This window comes from Gossypium arboreum, chromosome 12 (genome assembly GCF_025698485.1).
Source record: "Gossypium arboreum isolate Shixiya-1 chromosome 12, ASM2569848v2, whole genome shotgun sequence".
Lineage (NCBI taxonomy): Eukaryota > Viridiplantae > Streptophyta > Magnoliopsida > Malvales > Malvaceae > Gossypium > Gossypium arboreum.
The window spans coordinates 2,765,014-2,779,789 of NC_069081.1; the positions used below are offsets into that span (position 1 = coordinate 2,765,014).

A 14,776-nucleotide genomic window follows, 5' to 3' on the forward strand; every position below is an offset into this window, starting at 1 on the left:
CTCGTGCGATTCAATTTGGGATTCCTTAAAACCTTCATCCGGTTGACTCAAGGAATCCCAAATAATCCACTTGTTGGCTGCATAACCAATTTGAAATCGTTATCGTCCTACCACAATCAATGGAAACACTTATATAACCAATTTGAACCCGTTACTGAATAAATAACTGGCATCCAAAAATAACCATAAATTTACCGGTGTCGGAGCTCCACAGAATTATCGTTAAATGAAATATACCTTCAAATTAAAAAATTTACTAAATAAACAAAAATACAAATAGATACAAAAAAGCTCCTCATCTCTTTCCCATTTATCCTCTAACAAAATATAAGTAAAAAAAAAAAAAATCCTTCACCTCATATTGATCTGTCATTGAGGATTATATATAGCAATCTGGTCACGCCAAAAAAAATAGCTCCATAAAATAAAATATTATTTTTATATTTAAATTTAAAAAAATTAAAAAATGGTATAGTGGCTTCATTTTAAATGGGGCCATCCAATAAAATAATATATTTTTTAAATTTAAAAAAAAAAGTGTTTGACATGTGAAAAAAATAGTATCGCTATTCTCAATGGCTTCACCGAAAAAAGATTATTTTTTAAAGCCCCAATTATTGAGAAATAGCAATATTTACTTTGTGTTTATATAGATTGTTTATTCAAGTGACTGTTGGTGGTACTATTCTCTTTGGTTCCACTAACTTTTACTGTTTATTTCAAGTTATTTACGTATTTAATCAGAAAAATATATATTTTTATAGTTAATCAAAATTTTAAGTATATTTTTATAAAAAAAAGCGAAGAAAGCTGCATACACAGTCCCCAGTTCTGGTCTAAATATATGATGAAACAAAATAATCATAAGTCATTCAACAAAACAAACAGATCACACAAAACAAGTAAATTGAAACCAGAGCATGCAAAGATACTACCTGGATGGTCCTGGCCTTTAGATGTGAATAAAGTAATGTAACTGAGGCCAGAAGATAGGAGGTTAGAAATTGTTAAGCACCTGCTTGGAAAGAAGGAAAATGGGAAAAAAGAGATAGTATCATAGGAAAGTTAGATTTGTATTGCATTCCCATGAGAGATAGGCAATAAAAAGAATTAAAGAAAATTTATACAAATAAATTAAGGATAAACATTTCAACTCAATGTTTTTCTTGTACAAATTTACGCAGAAACCAGAAAAAAATTAGATATGGCCAGGCTCTACTACTACTCCATGGCTAGCATCCTTTCCTCCTCTTCAGCTTTTCTCCAAGCAGCCTGAATAAGAAAGAGCCAAACAGATCAATTAAAACGTCAAAAACTTCAGGAAAACTAGACAAAAAGTATTGATCTAAGTCGTTGAGAGAGAGCTTGCCTTGTCTCGTTCGAGTCTGGATAAATGTGGCTTAATGGAGTTTCCTAAGCCTAGGCCTCCCCATGCTTCTTGCAACTCTCTCTCCCTTGCTTCTCTACGAGATAGAGAGAATCTAATCTGCTCACTTGGTTGCTCAGAAGTAGCCATCTTCTCTTTCTCTAATTTTGATTTGTGTTTAACCAAAATTTGGTCCAGACTACCCCGATCATCCGCCACCTGTTGCTTAATGGAGTTTCCTAAGCTTAAACCGCCCCATGCTTCTTGCAACTCTCTCTCCCTTGCTTGTCTACGAGATACAGAGAATCTAATCTGCTCACTTGGTTGCTCAGAAGTAGCCATCTTCTCTTTTTCTAATTTTGATTTGTGTTTAACTAAAATTTGGTCCAGACTACCCTGATCATCCGCCACCTGTTGCTTAATGGAGTTTCCCAAGCTTAAGCCGCCCCATGCTTCTTGCAACTCTCTCTCCCTTGCTTCTCTACGAGATACAGATAATCTAATTTGCTCGCTTGCTTGCTCAGAACTTGTCATCTTCTCTTTCTCTAATTTTGATTTGTGTTTAACCAAAATTTGATCCAGACTACCCTGATCATCCACTTGTGGCGTGTTTACACCTCCCCCCCTCTTTACCTTCACCATTTCTTTATTTGCATTGAACCTCAATTTCTCTTTCTCTAGTCTAGAAACATGCTTCACTAAAACTTTGTCCAAGCTCTCACAATCTGTGATACCTCCTTGTTTTTTATGGCTGCTAGGGTTTCCATAATTGCTTCCAGATGACAAGGCTTGCATCTTTTCCCTCTCCAGCCTAGAAACTGGTTTCACCAGGATTTTATCCAGGCTATCTTCACTTTCAGTTCTATTTACTTCCTTATTCAAGTTGATATTTTCTTTTTCAAACACTTCTCCGTTAGCCACCTTGCCTTTCTCAACCATGTCATTTTTTCTTCTGCTCTTTGCTTCCTCAACTTCTCTTTCTAGTCTTGAGACATGCTTCACCAGAAACTTATCCAGACTAGGTACTTCCAGAATATCACCATTCTTATGACTAGGCACCCCATTTGACATTCCTCCCCTTTTCTTGCCATTTAGCTCATATTTGTTACCACAATTCCTTTTTGCCTCTTGAATTTCCTTTTCAAGTTTTGACGAGTGCTTAACCAATATACTTCCCAAGTCATGGATGGCCTCAACAGAAGTATCTGCATCTGACTTTTTATGGTCCATTCCAGAATTCTCTTCGAATTGTTTTTCCTTCTCCTGAATCTCTTCCTCAGAATTTGAAGACTGCTTCAGAATTGTATGCTCACTTTCATCTTTAGACCCTTCTCTTCTGCTCCTGGCTTCTTGTACCTCTCGTTCAAGCTTGGTCATGTGCTTAACCAAAAACTTGTCCAGACTGGGTAGTTCCGAGTCAACTTGTCCAGTTTGGTTAGTTTTTCTTACTGCTCCTGCTCCAAATGAAGATGCTCTTCGAGCAAAATTAAGAGCTGAAGCAGAGGAATGATCATCAACGGAGGATGGATTATGAAGCTTAGTGTATTCTACTTCTTCCAATGCAGCATTTAAACCACAGGTTGCAACTATTGTAGCAAGTGATGAGAGTTCATCCTCTTGTAAACATTTAAGCCTCTCAAGCATAATTTCAACAAGCTTTTCCGGGTTAAACTTTTCAAGAGATTGCCTCCTCTTAATTTTCTTCTGTCTAGTCTCCGAAGCTGACATCTTGCAGTTTCCATCTTCAGACTTAAAATCATCTTTTTGAGTCAATGTCTCAAGTTCTGATGCTGGCTCTGATGATTGACAATCTGAAGAGAACTCCGTTGACTCTAGATTGTTATCACCTGTATCTGGATTCTCATTGATTTTCCTTAGAAGGTCTTTAAATTCATCTTTATCAAAAGAGGGACAAGATGCGAGCCTCAGGAATGCAGTCTTTACGGCCGCAGCCACTTGTTTATCTACCTCAAATGCCGTTTCAAAAGATGCTCTAATAGTATGAGTAGTAGAACCTGCTTTATTTATTGTAGATGCTTCAATCTGACAAGTACTCTTGGGGCAGTTAGGAATGTCATACATTATCACTCCCAAAGCTGTTGCTGATTCAAAAGCCTCTGCTGCAGTTTTCTCAGCTTTCAGCAGCAGTTCATCTGCTTCTTTGCTACGGATCCTACAAGGTTTCACAAATAAGTTGACTAGAAAGAACACATTCCACATATCATGTACTATATGCAAGCAAAAGCCTACCTAGCTGCTTGGAGTATTCTACACCAAGATGCTTCCACCAGTGCTGCTTTGCGAGCCTCAATTGCCCTGTGTGCAGCCTCTCTTGCTGCCATTTTCTCTCTCAAAACTCTACAGTAATGAGGATTTGAATCTTCCAGGGTCTCATCCAGAGTTAAATTCATGCCATCTACTTCCTGAAATACAGCTCCTATATTAGCATTTGTTCAAAAACGAAAAGAAAAGATACAATCAATAGATTAATACAACACACACTTAAATAGAGAGAGTATACAACCTGCAGCATCTTTATTTTCCTTTTCAAATAAGAATCAATTTTTTTCCGGGGGAACCAATTCAAAGGAGAATTCTTCCGGTGTGGAGGCTTCTTTATTTGAGATGTAAATTTGTTTAGAGCATTCAATGCTGAAGGGCTGGTATCTTTGGATGATTTATTCTGCACCATTCACAAAAGCAGGCTTATAAAACGAAATGAAAACAATGCTAAGTTGCAGATAGATACATCTAGTATGGGCACTCTTCTCTATTTTCAACATTTTAAGAAAGGTAAGTTGACAAACATCAAAGCATTTTTCAAGTATAAATCATTCAGGTATAGCATATTAAGGCTTAGAACACTTTCTTCAATTGGTCTACCAGAAAAATCTCAATTAAGAAAAATCCCATGTCAGAGCAGCTAAAAGACATATTAATATTGTCTTTTTCCTCTGTTTTAAACTCAATAAATTCATTGTAGAGACCAATTAACTGCAAACTACAGATCAGTTATTAAATAATAATTCATTTCATTTCAGCATGATTCACATTCTCAACCCCCCTCCCTTTGCCCAAAATCCCCCAAAAATGCCGTTCAGAATAAATTCTACTAGATATTAGCATCATAAATTGAAATTCAGCAATTGAATTAAGCTTTACAAATCCGTTACCAAAGATAACCACCAACTAGGGGTTTGAGGGTTTTAATTTCATCAGTCGCAGAAAACCCTATTTTTCAAAGTTTAACACTAAACAATATACGCAACTGAAATTCCAGAGAAATAAGGCAAATTCTATGTAACAACAACCATAAATTTTGAAACTGAAACAGATTTTTTTGTTCTCTTCACCTTCCCGATTCTGGAAGAAGATGACGCCAAAGGCTCATTGGTAGCCTCCACTTCTTTGATCTGAGAATCAACAACAATCTTCGGGCTTTTCTTGTCTGACACAAACATGCAATCCTCTAAGCAACCAAGATTCATTTTCCTTTTTCTAGTGAATCGGCGACCAAGAAATTGCAAAGATTTTAATGAAGGTTGCTAGAATATTGAAGAAGAAACGAGAAAGAACTGTGATTTCAATCAAGTGTTTGGAGTTTGAGAAAATGAATTGGGATGAGTGTTTTCTGATTATTGTTTTTAGTGTTAATTGTCAAAAATAATAGTAAGATTGCTTAATGCAAAAAAAAAAAAAAAAACTAGCCGTTACAGATCAACGGTCATACCCGGGAGAGATTTTATTTTCTACAGTCATGTGCAGTCTATTACATGTGAATCTAGTTTGTGTTTAAAAAGAACAAATTTTAAAATCGATTTATTCAATTACTACTATCTATTATCATTTCATAAAATTGATAATCAATTTAAATTTATTTTAATTTTTTCAGTTAAGAAAATTATTATACATTAAAAATATCATAGAGACTCTATATTAGGAATCGAATTCTATTTTAGCTTTTCTATTAAGAAAATAAATAAATTAATCCATCTACGTTAGATCAAATAACAAATTATTTTATGTTAAAAATTTTATTTATTTCTCTTATTGTTAATATAAAAGACTAACTTACTATTTGATTTAACTACATGGATTAATTTACCCATTTTTTATAGTAAAAAGATAAAATACAATCTAATTTCTAGTATAAAAGCTTCCATGATAATTTTACTGTCATTTTGTTGATTTTTAAATTAATAGTGTTCTATTAATTTAAATTTTTTTACTAATCATCCAACCTTTATCTTAGGGTGTAACTGAATTTGGAAAACCAATTAAATGATTGAATTTGGAAAATCATTTGCATATGTTTAATATGTTTTGTTGATTATTATAATTAGTGAATCTTACTTACATTGAGAATTTAGGTAATTTTTAAGTAATTACAAATAATCATGTTTAAATTTAATTATCCTATGATTTTTCAAACACGAAGATTTAAAGTTTTTTTTGTCAAAATACGTGATTTAAGTTTAAAAAATTATCTTTGTTAAATTATAAATGATATTTTTAAATGATAAAGGTTAACTCTAATAAACTTTGACCTTATTTAATTCTTTTTTATAGTACAAGGACTAAATTGGCTTATTTAATAGTAGAGAGACTAATTTAATTCGATCTCTATAATAGAGGGACATGCTAGTTACTTTCACCATAATATAGTATTTTAACTTTAGAATATCTTTTTTAAAAATAAAATTATATGTTATTTTATTAATCTCATTTAAATTGTTTAAAATTTTATCAACAAGCGATAAGTTTTCATTCTATCAAACATAACATAAAAAATTACGATGTAATTAATATCTATCAACTAAATACGTTTAACTTAATATTCTTTGTAATATGCTTTCATCTAATTATTTTTAGGGTTGAAGCACAGCTATGCCATTGTCTTATAATTTGGTTAATTTTCTATTGTGGCATACTAAATCCTTTTGGATTTTATTAATTCAGAAAAAAAAGATAAATTATATAAATAGTCACCCCAATTATAAAAAGATCAATTTTTTCACTCAAAATAAAAAAGTTTACAATTTAAGCACCTAGGTTAGATAGATCATTTTGGTCACTCCTCTTAAAATATCAAACAAAAATCTAACATGGTTTCTTTTATTCTTTTATTTCTTTTTTTTTATTTCTTTTCATTTTTCTCTTCTTTTTTCTTTTCATTTCTCTCTATTTCTGTTTTCTTTTCCTTCTTCTAACCCTAGCCATCACAGGTCTAAGAGCTCCACCGCCGATGCTCCAATGGGCACAAAACCACTGCCAAACAACAAGTCTCCACACCCTCTATCCATCATTCGACTTAGATTTTCTCAAAAAGTGGCCAAAACCTACAAAACCCCAAGCAAAGGTTCGAAGTTAAAAACTCCAATCTGTCGGTGTTTACCATTGGATTGCCACAAGCTCAAGATATGTTATTCTCCCCGACCACTTCTCTAGCTTCACTGTTCGGATTGTTGAACGAAGCTTTTATTCCTAAATAATCGAGAAGCCCTAAAAGATGAGTTCTCCTCTCTATTCTTTTTTTTTCCTTTTTTATTCTTTGATTTTTTCTCTACTTCTTGCTCTCTGTCTTTTGCTTGATTATTTTTCATTCTTCCTTTTATTGCAGGTTTAGGTTTGAGGCTTTTTTTTTATTTGCTTTTTTTTATTTGTGGTTTGATGGTTGTCGATGTGTGTGGGGTGAGGATTGCTCGCGATCTAGGTTTTTAGTTCTTCCTGAGTTGGTCGTTCTTTGCTTCTTCAAGCTTCATGTAACACTCCTATACCTGACCCGATCATTGGGTCAAGACATCGGAATGCTATATTTGTTATCGAAGCAACGACCATCAAATTCATTTTGTTCTAAATAGTTACTTAATTAATTTGATCGATTTAAGCTTTTGATATGCCTTAGTATCATTTATAAGTCTTATTGTCGCTTTTAAAATAGTATAAAGAGGAACAAAGACTAAAGTGAAAGGTTCTCAAAATTTCAAGGTGACGTCAGAGGTTCCTCATCACGATGCCACAAATTGACTTATAACGTTGCGATGTGGTTCCTCCATCATCACGACTAGAATCCTATTTTCCATGTTTTACGATATTTCAAGTTTTTAACATCCTTTTTCCAGGTCCACATAATAAAATATGATATTCAATTAATTCAACTCATTTCACAATCATTCACATTTTACCCATTTATAATCTCAAGTCCACATAATAGAATATGATATTCAATTAAAGATAGCAAAGTTATTAAAATTAACACAATTATTGAAGTTTTACAAATAAGTCCATTAGAGGACTTACACTTACAAATATAGTTTACTCTTTCTACATACCATAATTATTGCCAACAGATACCACTCAATTTATCAGTTAGGACTACCTTAATTTATTTTACAAACATAAATCACTTAGTAACTTAACAATGTATTTGAACTTCTCTTATGTATTAGCAAATTCATTATTTGTAACTTCTTAACAATATCAGTCTTCTCTCATTTTTCCCCCATCCTCCTCTCTATTCCACTTCCTTAATGTTTATATTTCTCTCTCTCTCTCTCTCTCTATATATATATATATATATGAATCTTTGGCTCTTAACATATCATGCTTATATGTAACCTTGTAACATTAATTAAGGTTTCTCTAGTTACACACATATTTTGATCAAGGTTATCCATTTGAGTGATAATCACTAATTTACTTATATCTCGGTTTGTAGAATTCGAAATTAAGATCCAATTACTGTGTTTGAAACTAGACTCGATGAGATTTATATCATAAAAATTTTAGAATTTATACATAAGCTAATTAATACAATTTTTCTTCAAATATTTCCTTGTTGTGCTGCTAGATAGCTTTGACCCTTCTTCACTAAAAATTAAATATCTTTTAGTACAAGTCTCACATTATGTTTTCGTTTGTTTACTTTGAAATAGGCTCATTAATATTTTAGGAATATAAATTTCATCTTCTAAATTTTTTTACAATTTATAATAATTTTTAAAATTAGAATAGGGAATTCAAATCATTTTGACATTATCTTACAAAATTTATTATATCTCATAATTTACAATTTTATTACTTACATCGTTTCTTCTATGAAAAATTAGCCTAATAAACTTTAATTTTATATTTGATTCAACCTCTAATCCAATTTTCACAATTTTTGGTGAATTTTCAAAGTTGAACCACTGTTGATGTCTAGAAACTATTTTAATGCTAATTTTACTCTTTCATGGTTCTTTGTATTAACTTTCATTTAGACATGCATAATCATTAAAATTTTAATTATTGTTCAATTTAATCCTTGAAATTCACTTATCATCAACATATAGTTTTATCATAACTTCTCTTATTTCAATTATAAATTTCATAAGTTTACAATTTAATCCCTAAAATCATGAAAATTCATTATTTACTATAATTTTACCCTAACATCAATTCAATAACATTTAACACTTCATTTTAACCTTTTATCCTCCTACTTTATTTGAAATACAAACTTTTACACTCTTTATAATTTAGTTCTATTATCATAAATTCAATGTAATTTGGAAATTTCATCACATATTCACTTTTTATGAAATCACTATATCATCACACTTCATTTATATTCTCCTTTCAACATTCCATTCCACATATTTTATTTTGTTTATTTTACAATTTAGTCCTTTTCTTCTACTTCAATGTACTAATTTAATTTCATACATAATATTTACATATTCATAATTAATTCAACTATTTAACATTCTCTACACATAGATTAAAATTAAATAAAGTAAAATTCTTGAAGTACTTACCTATTCTTTATAATCTCTTCACATTTTCCAGAACTTTCTCCACTTGCACTTCCAATTTCTTTCGTCCACGATGATATTCTCTCTATATTGTCTCTACTTCACTTCTCCTTTTGGGTGGCTATGGAAATTTTCAAGGAATTTGGGAAAAAAAATAGGATTTCATGGTAAAGGACCAAATTGTAATGAAATGAAAATCCCTTTGTATGTATATATAAGAGGTGTCGGAAGCATGAAGACTTTTATTCATATTTCCATGTCAATATATTATAATATTATAATATAAAATATCTTTATGTCATAATTTCATTCTAATGGCCAAGATTTCTTAATTTTCAATTTTATTCAATGGTCCACATTTTCCAACAACCATGATATTTTATCATAATTATCTAATTTAAGAAATGACCATTTTACCCTTCATATTTATTTAAAATTTCATCTTTTAATCACTACTCGCTTTTGGTAAAATTGAAATTTAGTCCCTCATACTTCTTCAATTATTCAATTTGGTCCTTGCACATCAATTTCATGCCATAAGAAATTGATTTATTTTCAATTTTAGGCCTTCAAATTTCTCATTTTTATACCTTAACCTCTTAATTTTGAATAATTATTCTTGAACCTCAAAAGTTTCTACATCTTTATGATTTAATCCTTATTTAGTATACCACAACATACTTTTCAATTTAACTTTATTTGATACTCCTCAACCTTCTCTTTTATCACTTTCATTTCCTTATTTTACTTTATTGAAAAATCAATTATTCATAATCTCAATTTATTATCGCTTTTATAGTACAATAATTTTAGGAGTATTGCACTTCATCTTACTTACCAGAAAATTTGCTTCTTATTGGAGGATTGCTCGCGAGAATGAGTAAGGGTATGGACTTTAATGAAGTCGAAGATGGTGGCTACTCAATTCCGAGTGCTTATTAGGATTGTCGCCATCGCTTTCAACGTTTTGCCATTGAATTTGATGGGTGTTTGCAACAAATTGAAGGAATTGATGGAGCTGGTAGCAAAGCAAGCACAAAAAGTGAGAAATGAAGAGCCATGAGACAAATTCCTTTTATTTTGGACTAAAATGACAATTTATTACATAATTCTTTTAAGGCTTAGGGTTTAAAACGATAATTTTTTAGTGAATAAAAATGACATGGATTTTACTTTAATTATGTGAAAAATCAAAATTTAAAAGAAAAATACGTCAACTTATTATTTATGATTTTAACGTGAGTGACAAAAATGATTGAATGCGGATATTTAAATTATAAACTTTTTATTTTTGGTATGAAATTGTTTTATAGTTTTACCAGGAAAAAAAGTCCAAAAAGAAAAGAGTTTGTAATAAATAGTCAACAGTCAACCCAAAATAACGTGAAGATTTTGACAGCACCGGCTGCGGTGACGAAGTTAGTTCACAGCTTCTTCATTCACTAAAACCGTATTATAACTGTTCGTTTGCTCACGGAAGACGCCCCCCGCCCCGCTTATATAAATCCAATTTCCTATCGTAACTACGCATTCATTTCATACAAAACCGGTGGTATTAAACCGACTTCTCCATCCCACCTACACTAATTATATCATAAATAAATAAAAACTCATCCTTCATTTATTTACTCCAAAAACAACTGATCTGAAAAAATTATATTTACTTTTTTCACTTTATTATGTATAGTCTGCGTGCTGGAAGGGAAGGCTGAAGCTAAGGTTATCCGTTTCCCTTCGTGCCAGTCCACTTCTCTTCCTTTTTCTTAATCCAAGATTATCGCCGGATGTATATATATTTAATTATTCTCTGTTAAAAGGGAAATTTGATTGGTAAATTCGGAGCAAAAAGTCATTTGAGGTTTTAGGTGAATGACGAGTGCTTCGGAGTTGTTCTACACTCGAAGGTCGAGAGTAGCTCGACCCGATCCCGATCCAGGGATCGACTCTTCAATTGATCGGAATTACAATCGCCGATATCACAATCACAGGCATGACCTGGACGGCTGTCAACATTTCCGTCTCTCCCCACACGTGCGCCACTCCACCTCACGTTCCTACTCCCTCTCTGTATGCTCAATTTCTCCATTTCCATTTCTTGTTTGTTAGTACTTAGTAGTTGTTTTTAATTTGATTGCTGAGAAAATAGAAATGATTTTTTTTTTATTCTATGCCTGTTTTATGTTTCAGTGTTGAATCCGGATTTGAAAATAAGTTAGCCAAATTTATCAATGGAGTTACTGAAAAGTATAATCATATAATGTAAAGTATGCTTTGATAATTTATCTGAGCCTAAGCTAAAAAAAAAAAAAAAAAACTCTCTTACAATTGAGTTTTAGTATCTGGATTTCTTATGTTTGGTTTTAGCTTACCTTCTTTAACGATGTTGAATATTTTGAGTATCTATTTCTGTACTCGATTTGGCTTTTTAGGAGCGTGCATCGATGCAGTCTGATCAAGGTTCTAGCCGGTTTGTATCAATAAATGGTGTAAATGCAGAGAGTGTAAGTAGTTCAAATAGGCAAAGTTTGCATTCGAATGAGAGGCTTCCTGAAGCTGTGCTGCTTGCTAGAGCAAGGCTTCTTGAGAGACTAAGAGGCGTGTCTGTTTCTGCAAACAGGTTGGTCATCATAGCTCTCTGCAACTTTGCTACTCCTAAAGTTTGAATTGGTTATCCTGGGATTATTTTCCTTGTACTTTCTTATCAAAGTGAATGATCAAGTATAGCTACTGAATCATGTCATATTTATCTTGAATATTATAATTTTGCATGATGTGTGACCTCAAATGGAAACCACTGTAATTCATGATGGTGAACCCACCAATGTTATGGTTTCGTATCATCCTATGCTAATTGGACCAGGCCTATACCAGCCATTCTTAGTCTAACGACGATTTCCTATAATTCTATGTCAATTTTTGAAGGACAGCATGTCATATCTATTAACTTGTTGAGTTTTAAGATAATATAAATGGATTATGTGGATATTCATGGAACTTTATCTGAATTCAATTAAAGGTTTTGCTTTTGTACTTTGATTTTATGGATCTGTCGAGTGTTGCGAAATAATCAAAAGAAGCAGATTCTACTATCGATCTGTATCTTAATCTCTAGAAAGCTTCAGTTTCATATGGCTGATTGTGATGCACATTTTTGGCGAATCCAAATAACGATGTTGCTGTCTTTGTTAGGCATTAGAAGAAAAGAGGTTATGCATCATATGATAGCCAGTTAGTGAAGAGATTTTAGTCTGATAGATGTGCATACTGTTTTTTATTTTTCCATGCCCTATGATGTTATAATTCAGTCAGTGAGGTAGGTTTTTATTGGTGAAATCAACTTTCAACAGCTGTCTCTGCTATTGACATCCAGAGTCTAGATGCTTTAGTGGAATTGTCTTAATCATCATGTTTCTTAAGAATTTTTCTTCTTACAAGCATTATGCTGAATTCAGTCACTAGCATTTTATTTATTTATTTATTTGAATGGATTAAATCCGTGTTTTTATGCTCGAAAAATACGTCATTACATTGAGTCCCACTTCTGCTAATACATTAAAAGCAGATATTGCTTTTGTCACTCCCCATTTATCAGTAGTGCCATAATTTCATGGCCCACTGTTGTTGGTGGTGCTGTCCACTTCGCCTTACAAATACTGTCAGAGTCCCAGCACTGGAGTTTCCCATGCTGTAGTGCCACAGTAATATATTACCGGTACTACTACTAACATCATTAACCACTGTGTCTATGACCATGCAGCCCATTTTTGTTTCCAATTCCCATGAACAGTGAACTAGTATTTCTCGTTTCCTAACTACCATTGAATTGATTGCTTGAGTGAATCATGCGGACCAATTTAACCTTTATTTTGTTTCATATCGTGTATGGCATTCAGTAATGGACATTCTTATGTTCTGTCTTGCATTTAACTATGAACTTCTGTTTTATTCATCATGGTTTGTTCCTTAATATTATAGCTTTTCTTTTTTCTAAAAAAAGGAAAATCATTTTTGGTTTGTTGTTTGGCTTTGTTTAGGAGGGACGGCAGAGGTCCACCTAACCCTTACGACATAAGGGATTACTTACTGTGTGAAGATATCAGGGAGGTTGATGCAGGGGACTCGGGAAGTGAAATTTCTACAGGGTTGTCAGGTAGGAGTTCCTCTTTCACCGACCAAACCTCTCAAACAGAAGAAAAGAACAAAAAGCCTCCTGGTCTTACGCAGGAGGCCGTGGACAGTTTACCGCTGGAGGTATTCAGGGGCGAAGAGGTGGATGGGGGAAGGGAATCAAGGGATTGCAGTATATGTCTGGAGAGGTTTAGGGACGAAGATGTGCTTACAAGGCTGGTGTGTGGACATAGGTTTCACTTGACTTGCTTACATCCTTGGGTTAGAAGTTGTGGAGACTGCCCTTACTGTAGACGAACTATACTATAAATTGTAGTTCCTTCCTACTTACCAATTGAGTACTTCATTTTTTTTTTTTTCGGGTTTCCTTTTCCTCTGTATACTTTGTGTTAACAATGATACCGTCAGAACTGGGAAATGTGAAGTGTCTAATCTTAACCTATTATGAGGAAACTTTTGTTATTTATTATTAGTAGCGTTTTACATTTTAGAGAAAATATTTATTAAAATTTATTAAAACAAATAGTCTTTAGTTGAAATATTTAAAATTAAAGTGTGTTAGGTTTAAATTCTATTATATTGTAATTTTATAAGTTTTATATAAAAATATAAAAACACTTTCAAGGAATGGAATTTTTGGTAATTTTTCAATTAAATTCATTTAAAAATAGTAAGAGTGACACTAATTTAATTAAAGATTTAAAATTTTGTATAAATTAAAAATTAAATTCAGAATATAAAAGTTAATTTAAAATAAAAATATGTTATACGTTAACGTTGTAAAAGTACGATAGAAATCTCTCCTCTAATAAAAAAATAACAAACTAATAGCTGCCTTGTTAAATATTTATTTTATTGTTTTATATATAAAAGACATAGTAACATTTTAATCTCTTTTTTTGTGAAAAAGAAAATTACAACTTAAAAATCAAACATTGAGAAAACTCAAAACATAACCCTTATCAATTAACCGCAACTCAAGTTCCTTATCTTTTCTAAGCTTGATTATTTTGTCTGCAATTCCATTCTCTTCTCTTACAATATGTTGGAGATTCCAATGACATAGTTGCTCCAATATCCGAAGAATTCTCGTAACATTTTAGTCTTTGACCTCTACATTTTTATTCAATTTGACTTTTACTCTTTTATTTAGAGCAAATTGATCTTCAACCATTTATTGCTCACATGACATTATTTGGTCACTAAGTCATATCAACAAATAATTTAAAATTATAAAAAATATTTAAAATAATAAATAAAAATTATAAATTTCAGAAGTTATGAAAACTATTAAAATAAAAAAAATTGAAAATAATATAGCATTTCCTTATTCCTGCACTCAACTCCAGAGAAAACTCCACAAACTCTTCAATGTATCTCGCTTTCATCGATCAATATTTCATCAAATTGTCAAAGGTATCAATTTTCAGTTTTTATTTCTTCTTTACTTAGAAATTTTCAGGTTATCATTTAAATTTTCGATATT

General features: G+C 31.9%; 2 protein-coding genes across 2 annotated transcripts; one reads left to right on the plus strand and one right to left on the minus strand.

Annotated features, from left to right (window-relative positions):
- Positions 1-1,054: 1,054 nt before the first annotated feature.
- LOC108477119 (uncharacterized) lies at positions 1,055-5,123 on the minus strand. Its single transcript, XM_017779576.2, has 5 exons — positions 4,720-5,123; positions 3,891-4,049; positions 3,617-3,789; positions 1,370-3,539; positions 1,055-1,272 (listed from the first exon to the last, which is right to left on the minus strand). Exons 1-5 carry the CDS (start codon positions 4,852-4,854, stop codon positions 1,222-1,224), a joined length of 2,688 nt encoding a protein of 895 aa, XP_017635065.1. The 5' UTR covers positions 4,855-5,123; the 3' UTR covers positions 1,055-1,221.
- Positions 5,124-10,641: 5,518 nt separating this feature from the next.
- On the plus strand, positions 10,642-13,743 carry LOC108478185 (probable E3 ubiquitin-protein ligase RHY1A). The gene is made up of 3 exons (XM_017780611.2): positions 10,642-11,229; positions 11,592-11,779; positions 13,197-13,743. Exons 1-3 carry the CDS (start codon positions 11,032-11,034, stop codon positions 13,597-13,599), a joined length of 789 nt encoding a protein of 262 aa, XP_017636100.1. The 5' UTR covers positions 10,642-11,031; the 3' UTR covers positions 13,600-13,743.
- Positions 13,744-14,776: the final 1,033 nt, after the last annotated feature.